At 39.0% G+C, this 26,821-nt stretch overlaps 1 protein-coding gene across 2 annotated transcripts in view; it reads left to right on the plus strand.

The window, feature by feature from the left end:
• The first annotated feature begins 1,863 nt into the window (after positions 1-1,863).
• Positions 1,864-26,821, plus strand: part of MYBPC1 (myosin binding protein C, slow type) — an 81,115-nt gene continuing 56,157 nt past the window's right edge. For both annotated transcript variants that reach the window (XM_014937185.1, XM_014937187.1), the window contains exons 1-2: positions 1,864-1,992; positions 24,458-24,487. In XM_014937185.1, coding sequence (XP_014792671.1) covers positions 1,968-1,992; positions 24,458-24,487 — 55 coding nt within the window. In that variant the 5' untranslated portion in view covers positions 1,864-1,967. The remainder of the gene's footprint in view (positions 1,993-24,457; positions 24,488-26,821) is intronic.

Genomic DNA, 26,821 nt, shown 5'->3' on the forward strand with positions numbered 1-26,821 from the left:
ATAAGCACTGGCTTCTAGTCCTTTCTCACCATGGGATTGCAATGGAGGCCCTCTCTAACACACCCAGTGCTAGACTGTGACCATATTTAATGCTGTTTGTAATCATCTCCAGACACCTCTCAGCACCTCTTGGCACATGATGAGTGAAACGCAAGGCAAAATGTCTTTATATCTTACAAGGAGCCACTCAGGAAACACCCTGCTGGAGAGAATCAGCAGTTGCTCTTCATCCACCTCTGGTTCCAGCTGTGATAGTGTTTGGTGCCTGGATGTGAGTAGAAGAAAGGGGAAGAGGAAAAAACCTCTGCAATGTTGTTGTCTGTTCATGCACTGATTCCCCACTGCCACCACAATCATACACAGAGGGACAAAATCTCCAGTTCCCTACTCAGGGTACCGTTCTTTTTGTTTTCCAAGGACAACAATTATTTCAGTGATATAAGGAGGTTTACCTACATAGTGATATAAAACAATGGAGGGAAATAGCTTTAATATTCCTTGTCTAGGAATTACCATGGTAGGCGGGAGTCTTGACTTTCTCTGTATTTTACAGGCACAGGAATCAGTCAAATAATAAAACACCACAATGAGCAGAGCAGAAAAAGGCAGATTGTAGTGTCATCTCTTAAAAAGAGGAATGAAATTCCCATCCCTTATAAGATGTATAGAAAGTGGCTAACTAGCCAGAAAACAACAGATTGTAGAGGAAACAAACACGCATTGGCTACAGAATAAACAGGCGTATGACCACTCTTCCACCTCTAACTCATATTAAAAGATGTAAAATATGTTTTCCATAACATTTGGGTGTACTTAAACACTGAGCCTCTGTGTAATGGTGTAGTTCCTATTGACATGTGATAAAGATTTGAACATGTGTCTTAATTCCATGGAACCCTTGACGACCACTTTACTTGTTGCGCTAATCTCTACAGTTTTGTCTCAAAATTCTAAAAAGGCATAAGAAAACAAATCCTATTACCTCCTGATTAACTTGGCCTGCATTTCTTTGGCCTACACATTCATAGTTTAAGTAGGAGTTTAAACGGAGGGCAGCCCAGTGGCTTAGTTTAGTGGCTCAGTGTATGTGCTACAGATAGGATTTCCATTCCTTCTGTCTGGTTCCCTGGCTTGGCAAAGGTAAGGAGTGTTGCATCTCCTGGATGAGTGAAAAAGAGAATATCTCATCTCTCAGCAGTGACCTCTCCAGTTAATGAGGTAGCAGTGCTGAAAGGAGCACTACAGTCTCTACAAAAGTCAAAATGAGGATGGCTACAGGGAAAGGACCCAAGAAAGCGTAGCAAATGTAAAGAGAAGGGAGATATGGAGGGTCTTCACTGCTCCAAACAAGAACAAAATAATCCCCTCTTCTTCATTAATGTTGCAAAGTACTCTACTTCTCACTCCATCTTTGCATACCACTTTCTCTTAAAAGAAAGAAATGGAAGTTCCACTGCAGGCACACTGCCTATATTTATTTGTCCCTTTTATGTTGTGGTAAAGGGCATAAATGTATACAGGTAGTTCTGTAAGTTCTGCAGGCAGAAGAGGCTCTTTAATAGCATGGCAGCCACTTTTTCAACCTCTATCTGCGTGTGTATGCGTGTCTGCATATTACAGAGAGAGACACAGAGACCGAGCTGTGTGGCTGAATTTAGAAAGTTATAGATGTTCTCATCAGCCCCATGCAATGCAGCAGAGATTCCTTCCAAAAGCCAAGGGAGCAGAGGCTGCAGACAACAGATGTGAGAGGGGTTCCCATAACTGTCAATTTTCAAAGTGTTTGCATTGAAAAGAGAGGAGGTGCTATTTTGATTGATATTTCAGTTGCAGTATATAAAGCAGAGGAATTCTTCTTACCCTCTGCTTGTCATACTGATCTGCACGCTCTCTCAGCTGGACTTGGGGCTACTACTTACTGCATCTGAAAGACTGAAACTCACTGGGAATAAAGAATCCTTGTAACAATGCCGGAACCCACCAAGAAAGATGGTAAGCAGAACAAATATTCCCTGAACGTTTCTTAATTATAGGAATTATGAGTATGCACACACATAAAACACCTTTTAGACCATCTTGCATATTTCAGCATTAAATAATATCTAAGAGTGATAACCGCGCAACATCATTATATCATTACAGGTCACTGAACCTTTTAAATTAGGAAATTAATTTCAGCGACGGGTATAGCACAGAACTGTTTTGGGGTCCAACTATTTTAACAAACAATGACATGGCAGAGATAGTGAGAAACTACTTGATTGGGCAAATGCTATATTTACTTTTTAAAGACTGCAGGACTTTTGTAGTGCAATTAGTGCTTTCTCTATAGCTAAGATATTTAGACTCTGGAAAGCAGGAATAAGACCTTATGGTTTAAAAAGTCAGCATGTTGATACATTTTTCATAGAGTTTTGTAAGTTATTGAATAGAAAGGATGTGTTCATGAAACAGCTTTAAGGTTCTGATGATAATATGTTCTGTATATCTAAGCATAAATTAAGAATGTAGTGAGCTTTTCTGTACAGGTCAAACTGGAATGATACATTTTGCCACACTACAGAAATCATTATTTTATTTTTCAGAAGGAGAGTTAAAGGCAGTAACGTTGGTCCTTTTTGTGATACTGTTAAGTTCATAACAAAGAAACTGAGTACGTAGTCTGTTAGGGAGATACAGAATTGTCCATTGGAGGTTGCCCAAACAGGCATAAAATGTTCATGGTCTATTAATTCCTAATTTTTTAAAAGCTAACATTTATTTTTTACTATTTTGAAAATTCAAGCTAAATAAGCTTCTTATATTTGCATTACTTCTACAGCCTTTTTATTTTTCTTCTAAATTTTAAATTCTTTTTTATGATTATGATTGTTGTTTAGTCTTGAAAGCCATAAATGTGCAAACTATATTCTTTGAAAGTGTTGGCAAACAAGGGGTATACAGACGGTTCCCTAGTGCATTCCCAAATGCAAAACTGAGATTAATCTGACAAAGATAATCTCATGGAAAGTATAGAAGTCATTAAATAGCATTTATTTCCCATCAATTCTGAAAGGTCTGACAGGCCCATGTATGTAGTACATTTGATTTAACACTGACCCACTAATAACATTTGCTTTATTTTAAAAGTCTTTTGGAAATATTTTCTGGTTCTTGTGGAAGACAAGAGCAGTGCAACTATTAGGAGCATTAGGCAGTTTCAGCACCTTGTTGGTTTTGGGGCATACAAAAACTAAACTTTTTGCACGAGCAAAAAAGTCTTAAGCAAGCAGTGTTGACAGACCAATGTGATCATTTTACTTACTGGCCCTCCTTAGTGCTCGAGGACAATGATGGATGAAGTATCCTTCTGAAAATAGCTACACCAAGTGCACGTATTAATGCAAGAGCCTAATCCTCTATATCAAACCCAGAGCCAAGCCCCTTCTAGAGTGTCTTATTTGTAATTCAAATGATTTACACATGTATTAAGTGTCCTTTTTATTTGATCTGTTATTTGACTGGATATTACACAATTTAATCAGAATGCACTCTGTGGCTGCCAACTGAAAAAAAAAAGAAAAAGCAAACCTAAAATATTTTTGCACTTTCAAAAGATATGTGGTTTGGGGAAAATTTCTTAGGAGGCTCACGTTTAGAAAGGTTATTATTCTGTTTAAGACCAGATTGTTTCAAAGATGTTCTTACAATGCAGTGATTACAAATGCAGCTCTGTGGTTGTATTACAAAATAAGTTTAGCAACTCTGAACAACATTATATTGACAGTGGAATAAATGTGGTTTTTGATGGATCAATATTGAGGAACATAAAAAATATTGAAAATATTGAAGTCTTGTGTCCTGATAGAGCCAGAGTTCACAAGTAGAAATGAGCTCTGGAAAAGTAATACATACAGGTTGAACACTGGTTGTTCCTCATTGCACCCAACTTATTTGCAGCCAGGAGATATGGATGGTAACAGGTTTACCTTATTGTGAAATTAGCTGCTTCTTAAAGATTTTTCATTGATCAAGAACTCACCTGAGTTGGTGGCAGTACTTGTATAGTGAGTACAAGTACGTACTATATTATTGGCAGGAGTATTTGGTACCAATAACAGTACCATACCACTGCTTTTACTGGTACATGCTCTACCAGTAAGAATTTGGAACCTCACATGTCCATCAAATGCATGTTCTCAAAGTAATTTCCAAGGCATGAAGGATTGAAGGTAATTAATTAATCAAGGTGAACCTTGGACTTACTACATTCTGTAAGGTACCACTGGAAGGACTCTCTGAGAAACCTTTGGGGAACTTGGTGGTGGACTACCGTAGAAAGCAGAGAAAAAAAGAGGCTTAAGGCTTCAACATCCTATGGGTACCTAAGCAGTATTCTTCTGACATTTCCAAAAGAAGAAATCTACATGAATGATCTCATACTCCTTATTCTCATAGGTCCTGCCAGTTAAAAACAGCACATGCAGGAGCAAGCAGCTGAGAAATCAGAAACTGGCTAACACTTGAATGTTAAAAAAACCTCAGCTTTACATTTTTTTGTCAATGCAGTCTCTGAGATACATAGCTAGGTTTTCCAGAGGCAGTGCTGTAGCAAGCTCCCAGGCTTTTTTTTTTCAGGTCAAATGTTCTTTGAGCTATTTTAAGATTATTAGATTACCAAAGTGAGAAATTTCCTCACTTGGTGAGAGTGTAGCCTCACAATACACTCTTAACAAATATGATCACCAAATTAAACACACGACTCAGCTTAGAGAAGGTTGCTGGAGCACTTCAGCCTAATGGAATTTGTCGGTATAGAAACAGACTTCCACGACTAATGATTTAAGGCCTTTATTGTACTTCTAAATAGTCAAAGTCCTATATATTACATCAGCTGTGGCTTCCTTGGAGTATATGGTCATGTCATTGTAAGATAGGTTTGTCTTGGCCTGTTTAAAATTTCATATTCACAAGGAGAAGACTACATCCACTCATTAACTGATCCCAGTGGATGACTAGGATAGGACTGCGATGCCGAAGACCTTTACTAGTGCATTTAAATTTAACAACCTTTAGTTTTCCTGCTGACTAATAAAATAACCCTCCCTCATATAATTACTTCCTGTAATTTATTGTAATCACTCAGTGAATCTTTCCTCTCCCCCCTTTCCTTTACCCAATATTCATAATAAGAGCTGCCCATTAATTAGGTGCCCTCTTAAACTGTCACAGGCCACGACATTTGGACACGCTTTTGTGTAAGTGCCAAGTCTCTCAAGAGCAAGGGTTTCAAACTATTTGTGGGCATCATCCCACAGGGACAGGTGCAAGTCAGTCCCTGGTAGGCAGCTCTGTAAATTTGCCTTATTTATTCTCTCCAATCTAGGAAATAATTCATGGCCATGATTTATGCAACCATTCCAAATTTTAAGCCAAAACATTTATCAACTGTCTACCAGCTTCCTTTTCTAAGGGTTTGCAAGCTCTGCTTGAATACTGCCTGGAGCATCCACATATTGGCAAGGAATCAGAATTAAAAGTTGGTGTGTCTGCTTTAGTGTTTAGTAAACCTTTTTTCAATCTATAAACAGTGTAGTTGAGCAGAAAACTATTTGCATATATTTTATATTAGAAGGACAGTCTTTAAAACACAAAGCAATTTGTGAAAGGAGATAAATAGACATATCAATAGAGACTGCTTTGGAGATAAGGTGACACTTGTCTCTAAAGAAGCCTGGGGAAAACAGCCTTTACTTCTATTGGCTTTTAAACATGAGTGGTTTTGTTTCATTGCACGATTGTTCTATAAATATATTTGTGTTATATTTACAATATTTAAATCAATACCACAGTCTGGTGTATCAAGATAACAGGCATGGTCAAACAAGTTTTATGACAGCTAGTCATATAAATCATACAAGTAGACAAGTAGAGCAGCATTCCCGTGGGAAATCAAACTCAGTATCAAGATTGGCTAAAAGTTTATTAAAGTAAGATTTCTTTTAATATATTTTCAAGGCTAGAAAATTTTTCAGAGGTGGAAAAGAAGTTAAATGGGAATTCTGCTTCCGTATATGAATTTGGCTTGTGTGAAAATCAACACTACTGATGGAAAGTTTCCCTGAAAATTGTTTAACATGGGTTAGTGCTTTCCATGCAGGAGACTGGCCCTGTATAACCATTTGATTGTGGCACCAAACTGGGTAGTGCAGCTGCTGCCATCCTTGCTGCGTGTCTAGTGAGGCAAAAGGAAAGTATACAGCCATCCATCTTCTGCCATCATCACTGCTCCTCTGCAGGACTGACTGTAAAATGCATTCCCATTATTTCTAACTACCTTCAGTCTTGGAGCCAAATCACACTCCCTGTCAGGCCCATGTGCATCATTTACAAGCACTGTATTAAAGTCACAGGTAAATGATTTTCAGTGGATGAGGGAAGGAGGAAACCTTAACCCCTTATCTTATTTTCCCTCTCAATTCTTTAGACAGTTTCTCTTCATCACCTCTAGCTAATAAATTTAAAGCTTTCACAAATGGAAAGCAAACTTACGCCTAACAGTTGTAATTAGATCCATCAGGGTGGGCCCTGCTCCCATCCTGAGCCCTATAGAGCCGTGTCCTCCTGCACAGATCTTACTGCACGCTGGGAACTGAGTTGTTCTTAGACTGTCTTTGCCCTCCCATTGCTAATTTCTAAATGTTGCTCCGAGATACCAGAACATCTCAGGTTTATTTTCCGACCTTCTGCCTCAACTGCTCCTAAGTTTAAGACTACTTTTCCAATTAGATTAATTTGATTGAAAAAAAACCAAACCAACAAACAAAAAAAACCCCAACCAAACACTGACACTGGCAAAGAAAAACCCCCAAACTTGATTTATTTTGGAATTTTTCTGTTTTGCTTAAGATGGTGTAAATTGAAGGAACTGCACCGCTGATTTTTTTTTTTTTTTTTTTTTTTTAATCAAATCCATTGTTTTTTTTTTAATACAATGCATTGATTTTATTTTAATACTAGCGTAGGAGGATAATGCAAGATTGATCTGGGTTACTGGTGTTCTTACTAGAGTTGAAAAGCTCGTCCACCCTGTTCAAAAAGCAGTGCACCTATGCACAGGAAAAATATTCAATATTGTCACACTAAACTAAAAACCTCATTGAGTTTAGGAGGAAAGCAGGGAACAGTCTTTCAACAGACCCGAGGGTGCTTTGTACTTGGCAAAACTGAAATTAGCAAATGCTGCCTTTGTGCCTCCCTATGCTGCACCTGTTGGGAAGATAAATAAAGGACTGCCCAGTTCTTTCCCCTCATACCTCCTAAATATATCACTTTGAGAGAGCTTTTAAAAAAACCAACATGCTACAGTACCCTTCTCTTCCATGAAAAACTGGATAAGTTTCTTCATATTAGTTTCAGAGATCTACCAAACAAGATGGGAAGGTCTTTGGTCACATAGCAAAAAAAATAGCAGAGAGATCTGAGGAAAATTCAGTTATCAAAACATTAGTAGCTGCCACACACACATTAACGGCCCTTGAAAAACATGTTGTACAACATATTTCATGTTTCATGAGGGGATATCCGAGGGTTCCTTGAACTGGAAAAGCAAATCGAGTTTGAAAATAAATTACCCAAGGAAATTTCCCTTGGGATAGGGCCAAATACTAGACTTGTCACTTAGGGAAAATGCAGAGATTCCACTATGTTAGAGGTCCTAATTTAATAATTGCTCTAGAGTGAGAACAAAACAGGTTGTTCTCATCCAGACACTGATGTGGCTTTGCACTGAATGTTAAAATCTGAAAATAAAGGCGAAAGCAAATGGATAGAATCATTAACTTCAGTTGTAACTAGAGTTTTCTCAGTCCCACTGCAAACAGCTTTGTCTCTTGAGTCTGAGGAACTGTGTGGCTGTGAAACAGCCCCTTCTCTTCTCATCTACTGTTCTCTCTCTGCTTTCAGTCCCGACTGGAAAATCCAAAAGAAGGTTTCTTTTTTTCACTGCTGTTAGGGAACCAATACTTGGAATTATTTTTCCATAATTCACTAGGGAAGTTTGATGCACTTTATGACCGCTGGGAGATTTTATTCTTTTGCTTTGAAGAGTTGTTTGTGTTTTAAGTTAGGGAAGAGAGGACTGATCTCAGATGTATGTTCATTGAATATTTAGATAATTTTGCAACCATACAAAGATCTTAATGATCTTTAGAGTGCCGCAGGAGATTCCTGGGTTAGGAACCAGATACCAAATGGACGTGTGTGCAAGTGAACTACGTGTCCCTGCTCCCATTGGAGTCACGGACAGCAGATCATTACAGTCAGCCCAGACTGCTGCTCTGTTGACCAGCCAGCAGTTACCTAAACATGGGTGCCTACTGCCATATGAGACGCTCTGGGATACCCACAGTACCCATTCTGGGCTGGGAGATGTGACTCAGGACCTATGGGAGATCTGCAACACCCCAGAGTAACAGCTAGAAACCAGAAGGGTGTGCTGCAGCCTCTGAATGTCGTTGATCACCTATGTTTAAGAAAATGAATGGAGCCATAAGTCGCTATTTAATGGTGAATAAAAATCTCACTCCATTGATTATAATAGTAGCTTGGACTCCTGGCTCACACCATAGACACATTTATGTGTCGTCTTCTATTCTGAGTACCTTAACAATAAGGCTGCAGAGTTATTCTCCGTAATTTGTTCAATTAGTGTTCAAGGGTTTTCTGCAATGGGTAGTTTTATAAGAAGACAAGGGGAGAGTTCCACTCCAGCATTATTTGTATGTGATATTTGGATCCTTTCCATCAATAAATGAGGAAGTACAATGGGCACAGATTCCCTTGAGCAGAGAGACACTTCTGTAATCTACTGGGTGCACTGATAAAAAGAAAATAAAAAAACAGGTGCTGCTGATATTTTTTTTTTTATTTGGGAAGTCCAGCTGGTTTTACTTGCTTCATTTTTTATAAGAAGGCGTCAATATATTTTGTTTCATAGCCAAGCTGAGTGTCTAAATCAACTCAATATTAAATTGGCTTTTTGCATCAATGAGAAGAAAGAGAAAGGTGCACTCCTGTTCAAATCAGTGTTAATTCCTCTTCTTCCTTTCTACTCTAGCTTACTCTCACTTCCTCCAACAGGTTTAGGCTGTCAGATGAATGACTGGTTACATCAAGAACATTTGCAGCTATGAGTAGCAAGGCATTTTTTATGTTAAATAATAAAACATTTCCGAATATTCCACAATGTGTCCAACAAACACATGTAGATTTTGGGATCTCTACTAATTCCTATTTCTGTTATCAGGTGTGGTTTTCTGCTAGAGCTCACTGCACTAGCAGGTGGTTCATCCAAGATAAAGCTGCTTGCAGAAGAGAATGAATTAGAGTCAAAATCCAGTCTGTATCCAACAGGATTATATGTCCTGGGAAGCCATTCTAGCAAGAATGTTGTGGTAAAAGTTCCAGTCAATCTTCACTGCTTCCTGAGGTTCTGTAGGGATGGGAAGAAAGTTACCATGGATTCAAGAAATATGAAGATAGATTTCTGCTCAGAGACCTCTCAGAACCCTAAAAAATGCAGCATTCACAAAACAAAGTGGTTTATCAATAGCTTCCCTCCTCCGTTGCCTATGTCGGTACTACTAATGGCATAGCCACAGAGCAGCCAGTGGGACCCAGGCAAAGCAATGTAGAATGTCTCACACCCACACTGCCTCTTCCAAAGAAGACTAATCACACCCACAATCCTCTATTGCTTGGCCAAGTGTCTTTATGTGTATTTTGAGTTCAAAGTGCCAAAATAAACTGTGGTCTTTGCTGCAGTTAGCCATGGTGGTGTTAGATGTCAAAATACTGAGATGCTGCATGCTCTGCTCTCTGGTAGTGCTATAGATGGGGGTTAATTCAGGACATTAGACCTCCTGGAGTCGTGTCAGAAGATTGTTGAACAGAAAGTCAAGTACAGCACAGTCTAAGAAAAGTTCCAAGTTTCCAAAAAAATTCATCATCCTAAAAATTGCTCCATGCTCTGCCTTGGAATAAAGTTGTTTGTTCTAGGAAAGACCTTAACGAGTACAATAACCTGCAAGTCAGTCAGTGCATGTGACTTCCAGGCAGTGCAGAGAGTTGCAGTACCAGGACATGGGAGCATGGATGAGTGAGTCATTCCACAGTTTAAAGCCCCCCTGTGTCCCATCTCCGTGTTTCCAAAAGTGTACAGACACTTCAGCAAGAAGGGAGTCCTGCTGTATCTTGCAGCAATGGAACATGTTCAAGAGTCATTGCTCTCCTTTCCCTGGAGATTAGGAAATATTTCTTACATAATTTGCTACTCCCTGGCCCTATTACTAAATGAAATAGCATGTGATCTACTTCTTAGGGCAGTTGCCCTTATATGTGATGGCTTCAGCAAGTTATTTTGATCAGGTGATTATTACAAAAAGCTCTGTTCTAATTTAATTCTCGATAGGATCAAATGGTGGTTTTAGTGAGCGTCTGAAAGTGTTCTTCAGCAGTACCATGATGTTTCCTGAGAGGAGTCTGTATTAAAATACACACTCATTGCAACTTTGCAGGCTCAGAATAGCTTGCTAATTTTGGTCATAAATGCCAAGAGTAGGTTGCAGTCATACATAGACACAGAAGAAGATTCCCTTTTCATACAGATTTCTGTTTATAAATCTTAGCCCTGTGTGCATAGACATAAATTGCAGAGACGTTTGCTCACTTCTTGTCATTGAATCAACTGGATTGAATACTTTAGGTAAGGGCTGAGCAAAAGTAACTCACAAACCAGCTCAAACCGTTACTTTTTTCTTGATTGGGAGCCATGTTTTACTCAGCCAGCCAGTCCAAAAGCCTATTCCAAAATTTGTCTTCTCTCTCAGCCCTGAAGTTGTGATGAAATTAAATGGAATACAGATGCAGCTAAGACAGAAAAAGGCCCCAAAGGAAAAACTTACTGGTTCAGTTGACGAGATAGTTCTTACTCCTTGACACCTACTCTAGTGTGTTAGTGGACTAGAAAGAGCCATAAGACATAGCTGTTGAACAGTTGTTGAATGCCAACCTTTGGCTATTATTGTGTTTATTTTCATAATTTTCTGCCATGAGATCTTTTCTGTACAAGAGAAATGCACAAATTATGGTCCCTAGCACCAGTTCTAGCTGTTCTAGAAAGAAAAACTTCCTTTTATCATTGCTGCTGTGGTAACATTGGGATTCTCAAAATCCAAGTTGATTGGATTGGCCAGTGTGTTAGGGCCTTCCGTTGTTTTCTGACACAAAATGAAACATTTCAAACCATTTGCACACCTGAATGTACACAACATTGCATCTCTGTCCCTTTTCAACAGCTTTATCGGTTTCTAGTACCAGTAATGCATTGTTCCTAGCAAAAATTACAGAAAATACTTATCCTTGGTGATGAGGAGAATATCTGTGGCTAGAGATATCTAGGCACAGTCATACAAGAAATGCCGTGCAGATGGAGTAATTAATTGATTAATAGCTTCTGGGTTGCGCACTGTGATACTCATATAGAGATAAACATACATGCACTGTCGCACGTTGGGTATCTTCTGTTTTTATAAGAACATAGTATCTAGGCCAAAAACCTTATTTTAGACCCAAAGGGGCTGTAATACCAATAGAGGCTGTGACTGCCACTCCTCCACAGATGCAGACTTCAGTGAAGGCACAGAGGGTCAGATGCCTGATGGCATTTTTTCCATGGCATTCCCTCCAGCCTTACTAATCTTTCATCTAAGCTTTCCTTAGCCCTATTTTTAAAGGGGAAATCTGACCTCTGTCCTCTGCCCCTTTTTCTTTGCCCTTGTTTTGCATTTCCATGTTTTGCAATGAAGGTTTATCTCTTACCCAACAACTTTTTCAGCTGAGAGAAAGTAAATTCAGTGATCTGTGACTGTTATTCACAACAGCATCTCAAATGCATTTTGCTGTCATGCTTTGTAAGAGCTTTCTTTTATACATATCACTTACTGATTTTCTGATGCAAGCCCTCACAGTTTGTCTGGAAACATTCTGCTGTGGTGTTTTCCCTAAAGGCGAAGTTAAGTGATTCTTTTAAAGTGAAGGCTTATTAATTCTTACAGTTATCTTCATTGCTGGAGAATGAGATTGAGAAGTAGAAAATGTAACAGTATTAACACAGAGGGATGTATGTAATTTTGTATGCCTAACACCTACAAAGGAACATATGTGACTTCATGTACATAAATATTGCTGCACGAACCACCAAATATTTGCCTAGTGCCATAGGTTTCTGGAACTTTAGATCACCTAAATTTTTACATACAGAAAAATTCCTTTCTCTCCACATGCGCAAAATCCTCCTAAAGGTTTTTCAATACTATGCTGAATTCTAGGCATCCGAGCAACAATAAATATTAATATGTAAACAAGCTTACATAAAAAGGAAATTTCCAAAGTCAGTACATAGAATTCCCCTTAAATAAGTTTCTATGTTTTAGGATAACTTCTTATTCTTTTACTATTCGATATCAGCAAGACTGCAACTCTGATACAAAGTTTTCCTGCATTGCCAGTTATGTTCGGATTTTTTAATTCTTCTCCAAACTTAATTACAAATCATCTTTGGTTGACATGTACTAGAATATCAGCACTCACAAAAAGTAGCAACCCCTGAATTTCCTAGCCCATAAATATGAGTTACCCTTCATAAACTAAGAAAGTGGATGCTACTGTCTTCTTTTTCATTGAATGAGTTATTTTCCACAAGTCTGATGACTGAAAATGAGCATTGGGTAAAAAATTCAGGTTGATCTAAGTAATAGATTATTAGTGATCAGCTACTTGAAAGGGTCTCTAATCACCTACATGCCTGACATCTGTGTGTCAGGACTCCTTATTACAATCCCATTCTATAAGACATTGTCTGTCAAGAGGAGGCTGAGTACTGAAGTGCAGATGACAGGAGAGGGCTCTTATCTGAAGGAAGTCTGAGAAGACTTTTCCTTCTTGAAAAGATCACAGAGTATCAGATTATCTGTCACCCACTGTCAAATAGACTTGAAGCAAATGGGTTTCTTATTTTATATTTGGACACAGTCATGACAGTATTTAGTCACAGTTGTTGTATGTATTACTTTGACAAAGAGCTGATAACAAGCTGAGAGATTCAGTCCTGGAGAAATCCCGACATGTTCATGTTTGATTTTGCTCTGACCCTCAAAGAAAAGTTGACATTTCAAAAATGATGGAATGGGAATACCACCAGATTTTTGTATTAAATTGTTTAAATGTTTTATCTTGAAATTTGGTTAAAATGAAACCTATGAGCATGAATCAAATGCTTCCTTGTAATTTGCTAACATAAATTAGTTTGCACAAATTCACATCATCACAGCTTTATGCTGAGGCCCTCATTTTCCCCTAAAAGTCAAGCTCTCTAATTGGAACGATTTCCCACTATCCACACATACTCACATGGCTCTCAGGATTAACCTGAATGCACTGAACAACAGGAGACATAGTCCTTTGTGGAACTCACTCCAGTTAAGCAGAGCATCAACTCCATAACGCGATTTCCATAAAACAATACTGTAATTGATTTCCTTGATTCAGAGTGAAATATTTCAGGATAGCTCAGCAAAACAACAGTGTTGTGATTTGGGTTGAGCGAGAGTGAAGACATTTTTCTAAATTACGAAAACGCTTCCTGAGCTGGTTTGGAAATTATCTGGACAATCTGAAAGGAAGTTCTTTACTGGTGAAGTACTCATCTCTTGAAATAACTGCCCTTCCAACTTTATTGCTGACTTTTATCCTATAATTAGAAGTGCAACTGCCATTGAAAATATATTGTTAAATTTGAGGATAAGTTACTGACGTTCCTGAGCAGCAGTACTTTGTTTTATGAAGTTTTTAAACCAATAACTTGGTCCCTTTTACTAAGTTTTGCAGCTTGCAGAAAGGAGGTTAGCATTACTCAGTGTACTGCTATCTCTGGTACCATATATGGTGGTTTTTTCTTTCATTTTTCCCTAGGGAATCTCCTGAACTAAATGAAAATATTTGCTTCCAGAGAAAAACTATTAAAAAACGATTTCAAGGCAACATAGGAAACTGAGAATAAAGGCTACCTGTTCCATACTTTTTACATGGGATCAAACTTTTCTGATGACTGAAATAATTGATTTCAGTAAATACATAACAAAAATTAATTATATCTGGTTTATTTTAAATATGAATTTCACTTGGCTGGGCTACGAGTCGTTTTGAGAGCTTGATTTCTCATTAGCACCTGCTGTCAAAAAATCATATTATTTTACAGGCAATTTAACACATTAAAAATGTGTTGCAACATTTGATGAATCAAAAAAAATCAAAAGTAGGCTGTGTTCATGTATTTTGTGTTTATACAGAAAAGACTGTCATCTTGAACATTGGAGATAACAAAACCTGGTTCTCTATGGCTGTGTCTTTTGTCTCTGCAAATACTAAGATATAGATCAATGAATTTTGACCTTTAGGACAGATGACTAATTTTTCACCTGAAGACAGGAATCAGGTGCTCTGAGTCATGCTCTGACTCCTCCCTGCTTTCTGGAAATCACAAACATACCTGAGGCTGGGAACGCAGAGAGCAAATGGGAGACAACAGTACCGTTAGCCAGCAGCGCCCCTTAAGGGTCATTAGCTAATATCATAGAATCATAGGATCGTCTAGGTTGGAAGGGACCTTAAAGATCATCTAGTCCAACCATTAACCTAACTCTGACCCAAAAAAACAAAACCAAAAAAACAACAAAAACCACAACACAAAACAAAACACTAAACCATGTCACTAAGCACTATATCAACCTGTCTTTTAAATACCTCCAGGGATGGTGCCTCAACCACTTCCCTGGGCAGCCTGTTCCAATGCTGGATAACCCTTTCTGTGAAGAAATTTTTCCTAATATCCAATCTAAACCTCCCCTGGCGCAACTTGAGGCTGTTTCCTCTTGTCCTATTGCCTGTAACTTGGGAGACGAGACTGATCCCCACTTCTCTACACCCCCCCTTCAGGTAGCTGAAGAGCGCAATAAGGTCTCCCCTCAGTCTCCTCTTCTTCAGACTAAACAACCCCAGCTCCCTCAGCCTCTCCTCATAAGACTTACTCTCCAGACCCCTCACCAGCTTCGTTGCCCTTCTCTGGACCCCCTCCAGCACCTCAATGTCTTTTTTTGTGGTGAGGGGCCCAAAACTGGACACAGCACTCGAGGTGAGGCCTCACCTGTTGGTCTCAGCCCATCGATCCAGCCTGTCGAGATCTCTCTGCAGAGCCTCTCTACCCTACAGCAGGTCGACACTGCCACCCAGCTTGGTGTCATCTGCGAACTTACTGAGGGTGCACTCAATCCCCTCATCCAGATCATTGATAAAGATGTTAAAGAGAACAGGTCCCAGTACCGAGCCCTGTGGGACACCACTCGTGACTGGCTGCCAACTGGATTTAACTCCATTTACCACCACTCTCTGGGCCCGGCCTCCAGCCAGTTTTTAATCCAGCGGAGAGTATACCCATCTAAGCCATGAGCAGCCAGTTTCTCCAGGAGGATACTGTGGGAGACTTTATCAAAGGCCTTGTTAAAGTCCAGGTAAACAATATCCACAGCCTTTCCTTCATCCAGCAAGCAGGTCACTTTGTCATAGAAGGAGATCAGGTTTGTCAAGCAGGACCTGCCCCTCATGAACCCATGCTGGCTGGGCCTGATCACCTGGGCGTCCTTCATGCGCTGCATAATGGCACTCAGGATGATCTGTTCCATGACCTTCCCAGGCACCGAGGTCAGACTGACAGGCCTGTAGTTCTCTGGATCATCCTTCCGACCCTTCTTGTGGATGAGCATCACATTTGCTAGACACCAGTTGGCTGGGACCTCCCCAGTTTGACAGGACTGCTGGTAAATGATGGAGAGTGGCTCTGCAAGCACTTCTGCCAGCTCCCTCAGTACCCCCGGGTGGATGTCATCTGGGCCCACAGACTTTTTTGTGTCTAGGTGCTGGAGCAGGTCCCTCAATGCTTCCCTTTGGATGACAGGGGCTTCATTCTGCTCCCTGCCCTTATCTACCAGCTCAGGGGTCTGGGTACTCAGGGGACACCCTACTCCATTCCTGAAGACTGAGGCACAAAAGGCATTCAGTACCTCAGCCTTCTCCTCATCCTTTGTCACTACATTGCCTCCCATACCCAAAAGTGGACACTAACTGTCCTGAGTTATATCATAGAGACCATCAGGTTTAGATGGGTAGTGTGAATTGGTTCAGAGACCTTAGTGGGACCTTTTTAACATAGTATAAAAAGGCCAAGCGAATACTCGTAGGCAATCCATAGTGTAGTAGGAGCAATTCTGCAGAGCTTCCACCACGCCTACCCAGCCCTTTTTTTAATACAGCATAATACGGTAATCTGTGCTAATTGCTGAGACTAAGCAAAACTAGGGCTTTCAGGTATGAGACCAGAGAGGTAAATCTATGAGGTTGAGAAGTCCAGATCACGTATTTCAGGACTGGTTTATGGTTGGTTTTATGAAGTACAAATAGGAATACTACTTCCTATTCTTTAGACATATGCACCTCTCTGGTTGGCAGTATTTATACAGCCACTTTTCCCCTTTCCCTGCTTAACTGAATCCAGAACCATGTAGTACATCACATGAAGCAACATTAAAGAATGGCTCAGATGATTGAGAACAAGTAGATGAGGAAAACAGACTTTCAGGAGTAGGGAATAATTTCAGACTTAAAGTAAATTGTATGAGAAATGGTGCCAAAATACAGAAAAGTTTGAGACTCTGTCATTGAGCTACCATTTGTAGGAAGAAGCTGACACTGAGTGGAATTTCCACAGATTTTACTATGCTAATATTATGAGGAAAATGCCTACTAACAATTTTTCCAGAGACATTTGGGACTGCATACACCTCATTTTACAAGTTTTGCAATGATTCAAAATAAAATGTTTTTCTTTCCAAACACAGAAATAAAACCTAACACATCAAAATGTGGAATAAAAGATAAATCAATTTAGCCACAAACAGACTCCTGCCTGGAGAATTTTTTAATGGCTTTGCAGATACAACTATGCTGACAAAGCCTTCTCATAAAGGTATAGTTACCTTATCAACACAAGTCACTTTGGTAAACACTATAACGCATTTCAGCAAAATCGTTTCACCATATAAATAGTTGCCTACAAGATTTTGCAGGATAGATATCATAAAAAAAAATCCAGTTTTGGAAATTTAATTTTATTTTTTAAATGATGACATAAGTTAGAAAAATGCAATTATGAAAATCTCAATGGAAAATCATTTAGTCAAAAAATTTCAACTAAATATGGCCCTCAAATTGTAGTCTACTGGTAGTCTGTGATCTACGAGATATAAGCATGCATACTCTTTTTTTCTCTTAGATGCACAAGTACACAACTTTTATGGATTAATTTCTTTGATATAAATTAAGAGAAGAAAGATACAAAGAAAATACAATTGGAATTTAATTACTCTATTTTGGTGCCTTGTGGGCTGAGTAGCTTAAAAAAAAGTTTGAGAACACATGGGAACGTGACAACTAGACTGAAGCTACCAACTTTAGCTTTATTTTTCTATTTTAAATACTGTGAACGCTTGGCAGCCTTCTAGTTCCCAGTTACAGTACATACACAACATCAAGACTGCCAAGGAAGTCTTGCACAATCTGATGAGGGTGTTGACTGATGATGGCTGCCTTCTACCTACCAGAAATCAAATACGGGAGGGAGGGAGACTTAATGCATGGATGACTTAGTCCTTTACTGGACCATCTCCTTGCACAAACTTAGGATAATAAAGACATGTAAACATACGTTTTACTAAAGAAATTACTTTTCTTCAAGGTCATGGTTACAGTGTTCTTTAGAGATTAATTACTATATGAAAGCAAAGTTCTCAGAAGAAGTGAGAAAGATGTGGAAGCTTACACTGATAAATTTGATTTAATAGTATCATTTTAGGAAAATGAGAACTGAAAGGAAAACAAACACTAAACAAGCAATGGTTGCTTTGTGTACTTCCATAATTATGGATGGCAATTAAGACAAAATCTGGAGTCCTAAGTTACACTGCAGCTCCTCAAGTGGATCTATAAGCTATTCTTTGGTGTCTAAGCAACTCCACAGAATTCGTATCGGTAGGCTTTTGTTCCAACTGCTCATCCATTTTTTCAGTCCTTAAATCAGGATTTATCATACGATGGTTTCATAGGATCCTGTGGTTCCTAATATCATTTATAATAGGAGTTATTTTGATTGTTTCTGAAACTAATTATTATCCTTGGGTTTGTTGGTGTTTTCCTACAAGCTGAAATTCATTAGGAATGGTTTTGAAATTTAATCATATCCAAAACTAAAATTTTTAAGCAAAGTCTTTGTTAAGCTTATTTCTTCCCCGGTCCCTACTTGAAGATCCATCACTGGATTATGATGCTTTTAATTGTTGGAATATAAAAAAAAAATTCAGCTCCAGTGAACATGCCTATTTGTTCACTTTGTTGCAATAAGAGACATTATTTACCCTAAGGTTGTTGTTTTCATGTCTTACCAGGAACAGTCACAGAGAGTCTAAACAGACAGTCTCATCTGTCTACACCACCATTACAAGTGGAAACAGAAAATAGGAATACATTAATAAATGCATCAGTCTGGCTCCATCACACTGTTGGCCACAATAGTAGTCATCTAGGCAGCTGCCAGAGCACCACTGCTTATTCACTTCAGTCCTTTAGAATGACTTTTGTTCTCAGGACCTAGGACTGGTGCTTGTTTACAGTAGTTTCTCTAGCTTTATTACAAATGTAATGCAGAAAATGAAATGTCCATGGATATTCATAAAAATGGTATTGATTTCAGCTGGTATTGCAGTTTCCTGCATCCCCTCAGGTTGGGAACTGTCTGCAGAAGTTGCATGCAAATCAGATTATTTCTCAGTGAAGAACTGAGACTCATGAGGCAGCGGGCAGACCCTGTCTGCATGGCTGTGCTCAGGTTTTGCAAAATGCTGAGCGTTCCACTCCTTATTGATAAGAATAGTATTTGCTTAATTCCACTGAATGCATTAAGAGCTCTTTTATTGATTACAAATGACTTTGAATCAAGCCCTCTGTTTTCCAGCTCACTTAATCTGGGGTCTGCTAACAGTATTGTTTCCCAATGAAACGCTCATCCTGCTCTGGTAATCTCTATAGTTTGCTGAGCAAGTTCCTGTCTTCCAAAAGATGAGGTTTCGGCTTTTAATCACATCACTGATGCCACTGTGAGACTGTACTGGCCTGGGTAAAGTGACTCATAAAAAATGGGCAAACCATTTTGAGCCATTTCTTTTCTTCAGAGCCCTTTTTTTTTTTGCAGAGAATGTAAGTAACACTGAAAGTAAGAAGCTTTACTGCTTTTCTCTGCTGATGATCTGACATGAGGTCTGTCAAGCAACTGTTCCATGTCCTTGGTCCTTCCCTGCCCTCCAATTTCAGTGGAGCATCTACCCCAGGAGAAAGCCATGTGCCACATCAGCAGTTCTTGTGTCTTACAGGGGCTGTGCACGGGGACAAACCCTACATAGGACAACTGCACAAGGCCTGGGGTGATCCACGCTCTCTCCTCAAACTAGAATTTTGTCTATTTTCGTCTGACTAGCAGAGTCATCACTTTAGGAATGCCTACGTAATAGTTATATTTATCTGATCCCTTGAGGCTATGTCCACAAGCTTAATCCACCTACTTAAATTTGACACAAGTTGACAGGTCTTTGTGACAAAAAGCATTCAGTGACCATTCTCGTGCTCTTTGACATATGAAAGTCACTTTAATACGCTGATGTCACACAGACAGATATCATACCTGTATCCATAGTGATGCAGCAAGAGTCCTGGTTTCCCTTTCAGGTAAATGGGAGTAAGCCCTCTGGTCAGACTGGGTGAGGTCCTGAATCCCTTGACTGTTCAGACCAGTCTTTGCTGGGTTGTAACCAATCTAACTGCAGAGAGAAATTAGTGTAGGAGACTTTTCTCCTCCCTCTTGTCAATGTTCCAGCTCGGTGATGGCGAAATGCTATCTTTAGACTTTGTGAAAGCCCTGATTTAATACTCAAGGTTATTTCCTCCACCTAAGGGAATAAAAACCAACAACCTCCACTACTCATTTTCCAATATCACTGAGAGTTCCTAAGCCTACCCAAAAAAACCCTGGTCATGAGTACAGAGTTGTAAGATGATAAGGGTTATCCAGCCAGACCTCTTTCCCAATATGCTTGCTGATAACCTGGAGCTCTCAAATGCTCTGAACCACAAGTGTCCAGAATACCTTGCTCCTAGCTCCTTAGTAGAGTAGGACCTGGAGACTATTTTAGAACTGTCAGCATGCCTCGTTATGTTTACACTCCGATGTGAAAAGTAATATATATGATGTCAGGGAGTTTCTATGCTTGTTGCTGTCACAGAAGCCAGTGGAAATGGGAACTTAGAACCCTTGAAAACTAGCTACCACCACACATAAGCACCCTGCCAGTTGCCTGCCAAAACTTCTCGTGGTTATTGCAGGTCAGATGTCAGTACAGCCAGACCTAAAATGGAATTGAAATTTTAAATAATGATATTCCCAATTTAAAATAGTACTTAAGCATAACTTTAGCATATGGGTAATCTCATGGAACTTTTTAAAGCTTACTCATCTATATGCATAGCATGAGATTTTAAGTCTTTTTATCTGAAAAGCTGGACATAGTAAATGTGGAACAGAGATGGAAAATTGCTGGTAATGGGTCAAATTGCATCTCCTGCTGATTTGCAAGAGTATACATGTGCATGTATAATTATAAATCACAAATCAAAATGTCTTGGCTCTAAGTGCTCATATCCTATATCAGACTGAATCCTGAATGCATCTCATGACATGGCTAAGGCATGAAAGCATTTTTGGATGTTATCTAAGTGACAGTTGTGCTTTCACTTTATTTGCTAAATACACTTCTTAATATACTGTCCTTTCTGAGGAGCCATGTAGAAAGGGCTGCTAAGTTAATTTCTTTTCTTGCTGTAGAATTACAGATAGCCAGCTGCTTTACATGTTTTACAACCATTGAATAACCCAAGGTCTGTGTTTAACACAACACAGCCCACTGAAATGTAACATTATTGGCTTCTTAAATAAAGAACTGCAAAGAAGAGACCATTCCCTTTTGTCTTAGAAACTGTGAGGCAGGAGTTAACTTTAGTTGCTTAGTAGAAGGCCCAGCCGAACATTACGGTATCAATCCAGCAGTAGTTGGACTTCAACAGCCTCTTTACACTGTAACTCAGGAGGCATCGTTAGAACCCAGTGAAGAACACGTCTTCAACCCCAAGGGGCTGAGGTGTGCATGCTGGAGACAACGCTTTCTCCACTGCCAGCCCCCTTGACAATGCCTCGACAGAGCACCATATTAGGTAATGGGGCTGTTGGGAATGGCATCTGGGGACTCCAGTGAGCATGTTGCCTAGGGAAGAAGCACAACCATAAGCTGCTGGTTGAGCACACAGAGCCCTTTCCTGGCTGAAAAGCCTGTTGCAGAGGTCAGCCAGAGAGGGCTATCATTCTTTGGGGAGGTGGAAACTACTCGGTGCTATTAATGGGTTTTTTCCTGGCTGTCCTCAGGAATGGATCTGTAAGCCAAGCATGACCATGAAAGGGGTCACACATGGCCAAAAGATTATGTTGAAGTATCTCCCATGTCTCTGCCACCCCCAATGCCTGCCTGGAGCTCTGCCCCTTCCTTTTTTCCTCACACACCATATTTCAGGTCTCTCCCCGGAGCTCAGTTCTTGCTTCGGTTTTCCTAGCAATAGCCCGAACAGCTTTGAATTGTGGTTTGGGAAAGAAACCACTGACTTCTTGGTCTGGTTTCAGTCATCATCCCATCACAGAATTGCAGAACAGCTGAGGGTGGAAAGGACCTCTGCAGGTTGTCTAGTTCAACCTCCCTGCTAGGAACAGGGTCATCTAGAGTAGGCTGTTCATGACATTGCTCAGGTTTTGAATATCTCCTTGTATGTCTGCATGTATGAAATGAAGTTTAAATTATAATCATAGCGTCTCAGGACTGATCCATGCGGTAGCTTTTTAGCTAACATCTGTGCCTACTGCTAGGTAAGACAGGACTGGAAAGATGTGTGATTTCTGACCAACACTACTGTGTGACAAAGCTATGAAATACCTTTCAAAATAAAAAAAATCAAGGCAAGTCCCTCAAAAGGCTCATAATCCTTTCATCTGAGCCTGGAAAGTGCTTAGTTTGGTGAAATTTTGTTCATAAATTTGTGGATCTTGCTGGTGAGCCAGGGAGAATTTTCTAATTCAGTGTTTCTAAGAATACTCCCTGTTTCTAGCTATTAAATTTAAAAAAGACAAGTATATAGTCAATAATTTTCTGCTATTACTTTTCCATGCAAGAAATAGACATCTGTGTGACAGACATGTCATTTTATTCTCAATGTAGGCAGTCAAAACTGTTATGGTAATAAATGGGACATGTTCCAAGATGTAATTTTTGTGGTGGAATTTCCATATTTTCATATGAAAAATGTTTGTATTTTACTAGGCCACAACCAAAACTTAGTATGTTAGTAAAACCAGAAAAAAACAAATTGCTATGAGCTGAAGTACAGCTATTTTATTGCTATTGGACTTTATGTCTCCCCTTTATTCTGCATGATGGGTACCGTGACCAGAATGTACAGCACTGAGCTCTTTCCCTGCAGCGAGGGATTCTTTTTGGACCCTCTACAAGGATTTGCTATAGCATCCGCATACACGGCTGGAAGTTCCTGAACCATATCAAATTCACACACTCAGCTAAAAATTATTTTTGTACTAAAAGTATTCCTCCCTTTTAAATATTAAATGGATTTATTAAGAATGAGAAGTATGTTTTAGTTATATTTAGATCTGAGTGCAAAGGAATAGCCTTACCAGCATTTCTGTGTGACAGAAATTGAAACTTTATTTCCTGAATATGATCTGAGGTGGGGTCCCAAAGGTTAATACCCATAACATGACAAAGGTTAGCAAGAGTCATCTACTGTTACAGTTAAAATTAAAACCTTTTAAATCTTTGCTTGTTGCAAGTAGTTAAACTATAATTCAATGCATTATCTCCAATAAGTATTAATATTTTCAAGCAGTCTAGAGTCCTAAGGCTTTTACAGGTTGAAAATAGGCTTCCTTTAATGTTTTAAAGATAAATTTTATCTAGGTAGTTTGTTCTTATGTTTTTAGATCAGAAAACATGTTACCCCAAGAAGATAACACTTAAATAGGATAAAAAGCCTGGTTTCTGTATCACACATCTGAAAGGGAAGTGATTTAGACTAAAAACCACAGCTGAAAGAAAGAAAAATCATACATACTGTAGCTCCTACACAGAGCAGCTAAGCTGATCTTTTTACTTTCTGCTTGCACTGAATACCGAACTCTAGATCTAACGATGTGCTGAAAATGTGATCAAGGTCTCTGGATTCCCTGTGCATGATCCTCCTCAGTTAATGGAGTCCATTAGACCTGGTGGTTAAAGTCATATCAGATATTATTCCAGTTGATGGAAAGTTTGCTTTAACATAGGATATCATCTGATAGAAGCATATCAATGTGGTATGTTATACATTTAAGCATAGTTTCAAGACCAATTGACTTAAACAAATCAAACCCAAACCTGAAATTCAGCTGGGATTCCACAATATTCCAGAACTGTCCTAAAGTGGAATTGCCAAAAGGTCCCAAAATGTACTGGAGCTCACCTATATAAATTAATATGAATCCATTCAAATAGATGATCTTTATATCAGGGAGAAACCTTAGCACTCTCTGCAATAACTTGAAAGGAGGTTGTAGTGAGGTGGAGGCTGCTCTCTTCTCCCAAATAATAGGTGACAGGACAAGAGGAAATGGCATCAAGTTGTGCCAGTGGAGTTTCAGATTGAATATTAGGAAAAATTTCTTTATTGAAAGGGTTGCCAAGCATTGAAACAGGCTGCCCAGGCAAGCCGTTGTGTCACCATCCCTTGACGTATTTAAAAGACGCGTAAATGTGGTTGCTGAGGGACATGGTTTAGTGGTGGTCTTGGCATTGCTATGTTAATGGCTGGACTCGATCTTAAAGATCTTTTCCAACCTAAATGGTTCTATGATTCTATGACTATTTTATCTCTCCAGATTGAACAAGTTCAGTACTCTCTCTTCACAGAGCATAAGCTTTAGGCCTCTGACCATGTAACACTGAAGATGCCATGTGTCACATGTGTGAAAGCAAAAAAAATAACTGAAAATTGCATTTAAATATTAAAGGAATCCAAATTGTGCCTGAATTCAGCAAGCACATACCAAATGTGTGGAAAATATTTGCTTTTACTTGAAGCTCAATATCTGTCTTCTTTTCTCATTTTTCAGAGACTGAAACTGAAACTGCACCACCTCCAGGTTAGTGTAAAAAATGTAAATTTGCACATTAACACTAACAACAGTTGCATGAGACTAGATACTGCATAGACATAATATGTTCATTATCCCTTTGAAAGTGAGAGGACAGTAAGAAAAGTAAGAAAGCCTGCCCAAATAAGATATTCTCACTTCACTTTGCCTGAATGTTGATTTTTTCAGACTCAAATTTTGTTTGCAAGAGACTTGCTTGCATAATGATGTAAAAGTCCTTCAGCATACAGGAAAATTATGACTGCTTAAATTCTGTGGCTAAATTACGCTGTCTTTGATGCTGAACAGCATCTAATTAGCAAAATATTCCCTTTCATTTCTCCTCGAAGGCACGCTGTAAGTAAAGTTGACAGAATCAAGCATGGGATTCATTTCACCTTATTTCAGCCATCTGAAAATTTGATATCTTGTCTACGTTGTTCAACAGTGTTCCACCAGTAACCAGTGGAGCATATCCTGGGTCATACATGCTCATCTATTGGGCGATTCCCAGATAACCTATCTAAAATGTCACTGGATGTCTATGTATAGGCAATTGCCCTCAGGAGTCTGGCTGTCCAGATTACAGTGGGTGAATAACTTACAGGAAGACAAAGTTAGGTGAGGCAAAACTTATTCATAAGGACTAGGGCTTCAGGTAAAGCTGAAGCTCTATGCAAAGTTGCTACATTTTCTTTTAGCAGGAGCCGGAAAGGTAAGCAAGCCTTTGATTTGCGTTGAGTAACTTGAGTTATAGCCTCAGATGCTGGTTAATACATATATACATTATGCACATCTAATTTAACCATTTGGTGAGTTTATTCTCTGTGTAGCTACCTAAACAGCAATACCAAACAAAAGAAATATTTTTCAGGTGTTAAACTTGGATTTACTTGCAGTCTTGCAAACTGACATTTTATGAGGTTGACTGAAGACATTTTTCTTTAAAGGACACACTGTTTCATTAAAAAATGACAAAGTCTGGAGGTAGCTATGTCTTCTGCCACAAGGAGATTCACGTTTAAATAACCCATATATTATTTTTATGTTAGGAATAACTCTTTCATAATGCATGTATTTGTAAGGAAAGTTAATTGATATTTCATTCATGATGGTTGTATCTTAATCGTAAAATTAACTAAATCATAATTAATTTTAAAATATTCACACTGAGGTTCTCATGTGATATGTTTTGTACTTAAATTCATGTTCTTCATCAATCTTAACTTTTAAATAGAACTGAAACTATAAGCTGCTTTTTGTATACAGAAAGGAGTAACATCTTTAAACCATTATATTAAAAACATCTATTAACATTTTCAAATAAATAACAACTTCTTTGTTTCTATTTAAATATACAGGATTAAACACAAAATGACTCCTATAACCCCCTTCCTTTTCCCCATACCTGTACTTTTCTGTAAAACAAGCAGAATGTCAGTAGACATTTATGGTTAGGCACAGACCAAACTCAGCTGGAAATGCCAGTCACTTCTAGCTTCCTATTGCCTGACTCAAGATGCTGTTATCTTGGATTACCAAGTGCTATCACATAAAGAGGGAAGTGGTTGTTCAAGAATCCAGATGCTGTAAGAGATACATAGTTTATTGGACATAATCAGCATCTTGAACTACACCAGGAATTTTTGGGAAACCATTATAAGAGCTCCTTCTACATCTCAATATCAAGCCATCAGGTTTGATGGCCCTGCTGAGGTTTTCAAATGGTATTTAGACATGCTACCACCTACCAAGAACCTACCACCTACCAAGTCAATTCTCCTAATCTCATTTCCTAGTAGGAAAGAAAATGTTACTGTAGCAAAATTCCCATTAAGAAGGAACAGGTTTGACCATCAGGCCAAGATGGACGACCTGACAACCGGAGCCTGGAAACTTAGGGTATCCAGACAGAAGCAACTGAGGCTCTGTTGGACTTCCAGAACATGGACTTGTCTTCCAAATTTCAAGTTTTATTTTCATAATTATCATGTCTATGTTCATGTGAACAAGAAATCAGGATAATCATAATATCAACTGGCTCTTGCAGATATTTTCTCCATAGTATAAAAGTTATCTTAGCTCCGCCTGGACAATGCTAGTTCATTGGTATTCATCCATATCCATGTTCTATCAGGCAGCTGACAGGTAAGTTTGCTGTGGAAAGTCATTGTTCACAGGCAGTAGAATATTGAGTGTTTACGCCTTGAAGACAGTACAATTCATATGATTTGAAAAGTCTCTAAATGGCCTTGTATGCAAAATGAATGGGATAGGAAACAAAAGAGAATAGGAATTCTATTGAATCTTAAAACAGAGAAAGCATAGATTTTTTTGTTTTGT

The sequence above is a fragment of the Calidris pugnax genome, unplaced genomic scaffold, assembly GCF_001431845.1.
Source record: "Calidris pugnax isolate Ruff unplaced genomic scaffold, ASM143184v1 scaffold1, whole genome shotgun sequence".
Lineage (NCBI taxonomy): Eukaryota > Metazoa > Chordata > Aves > Charadriiformes > Scolopacidae > Calidris > Calidris pugnax.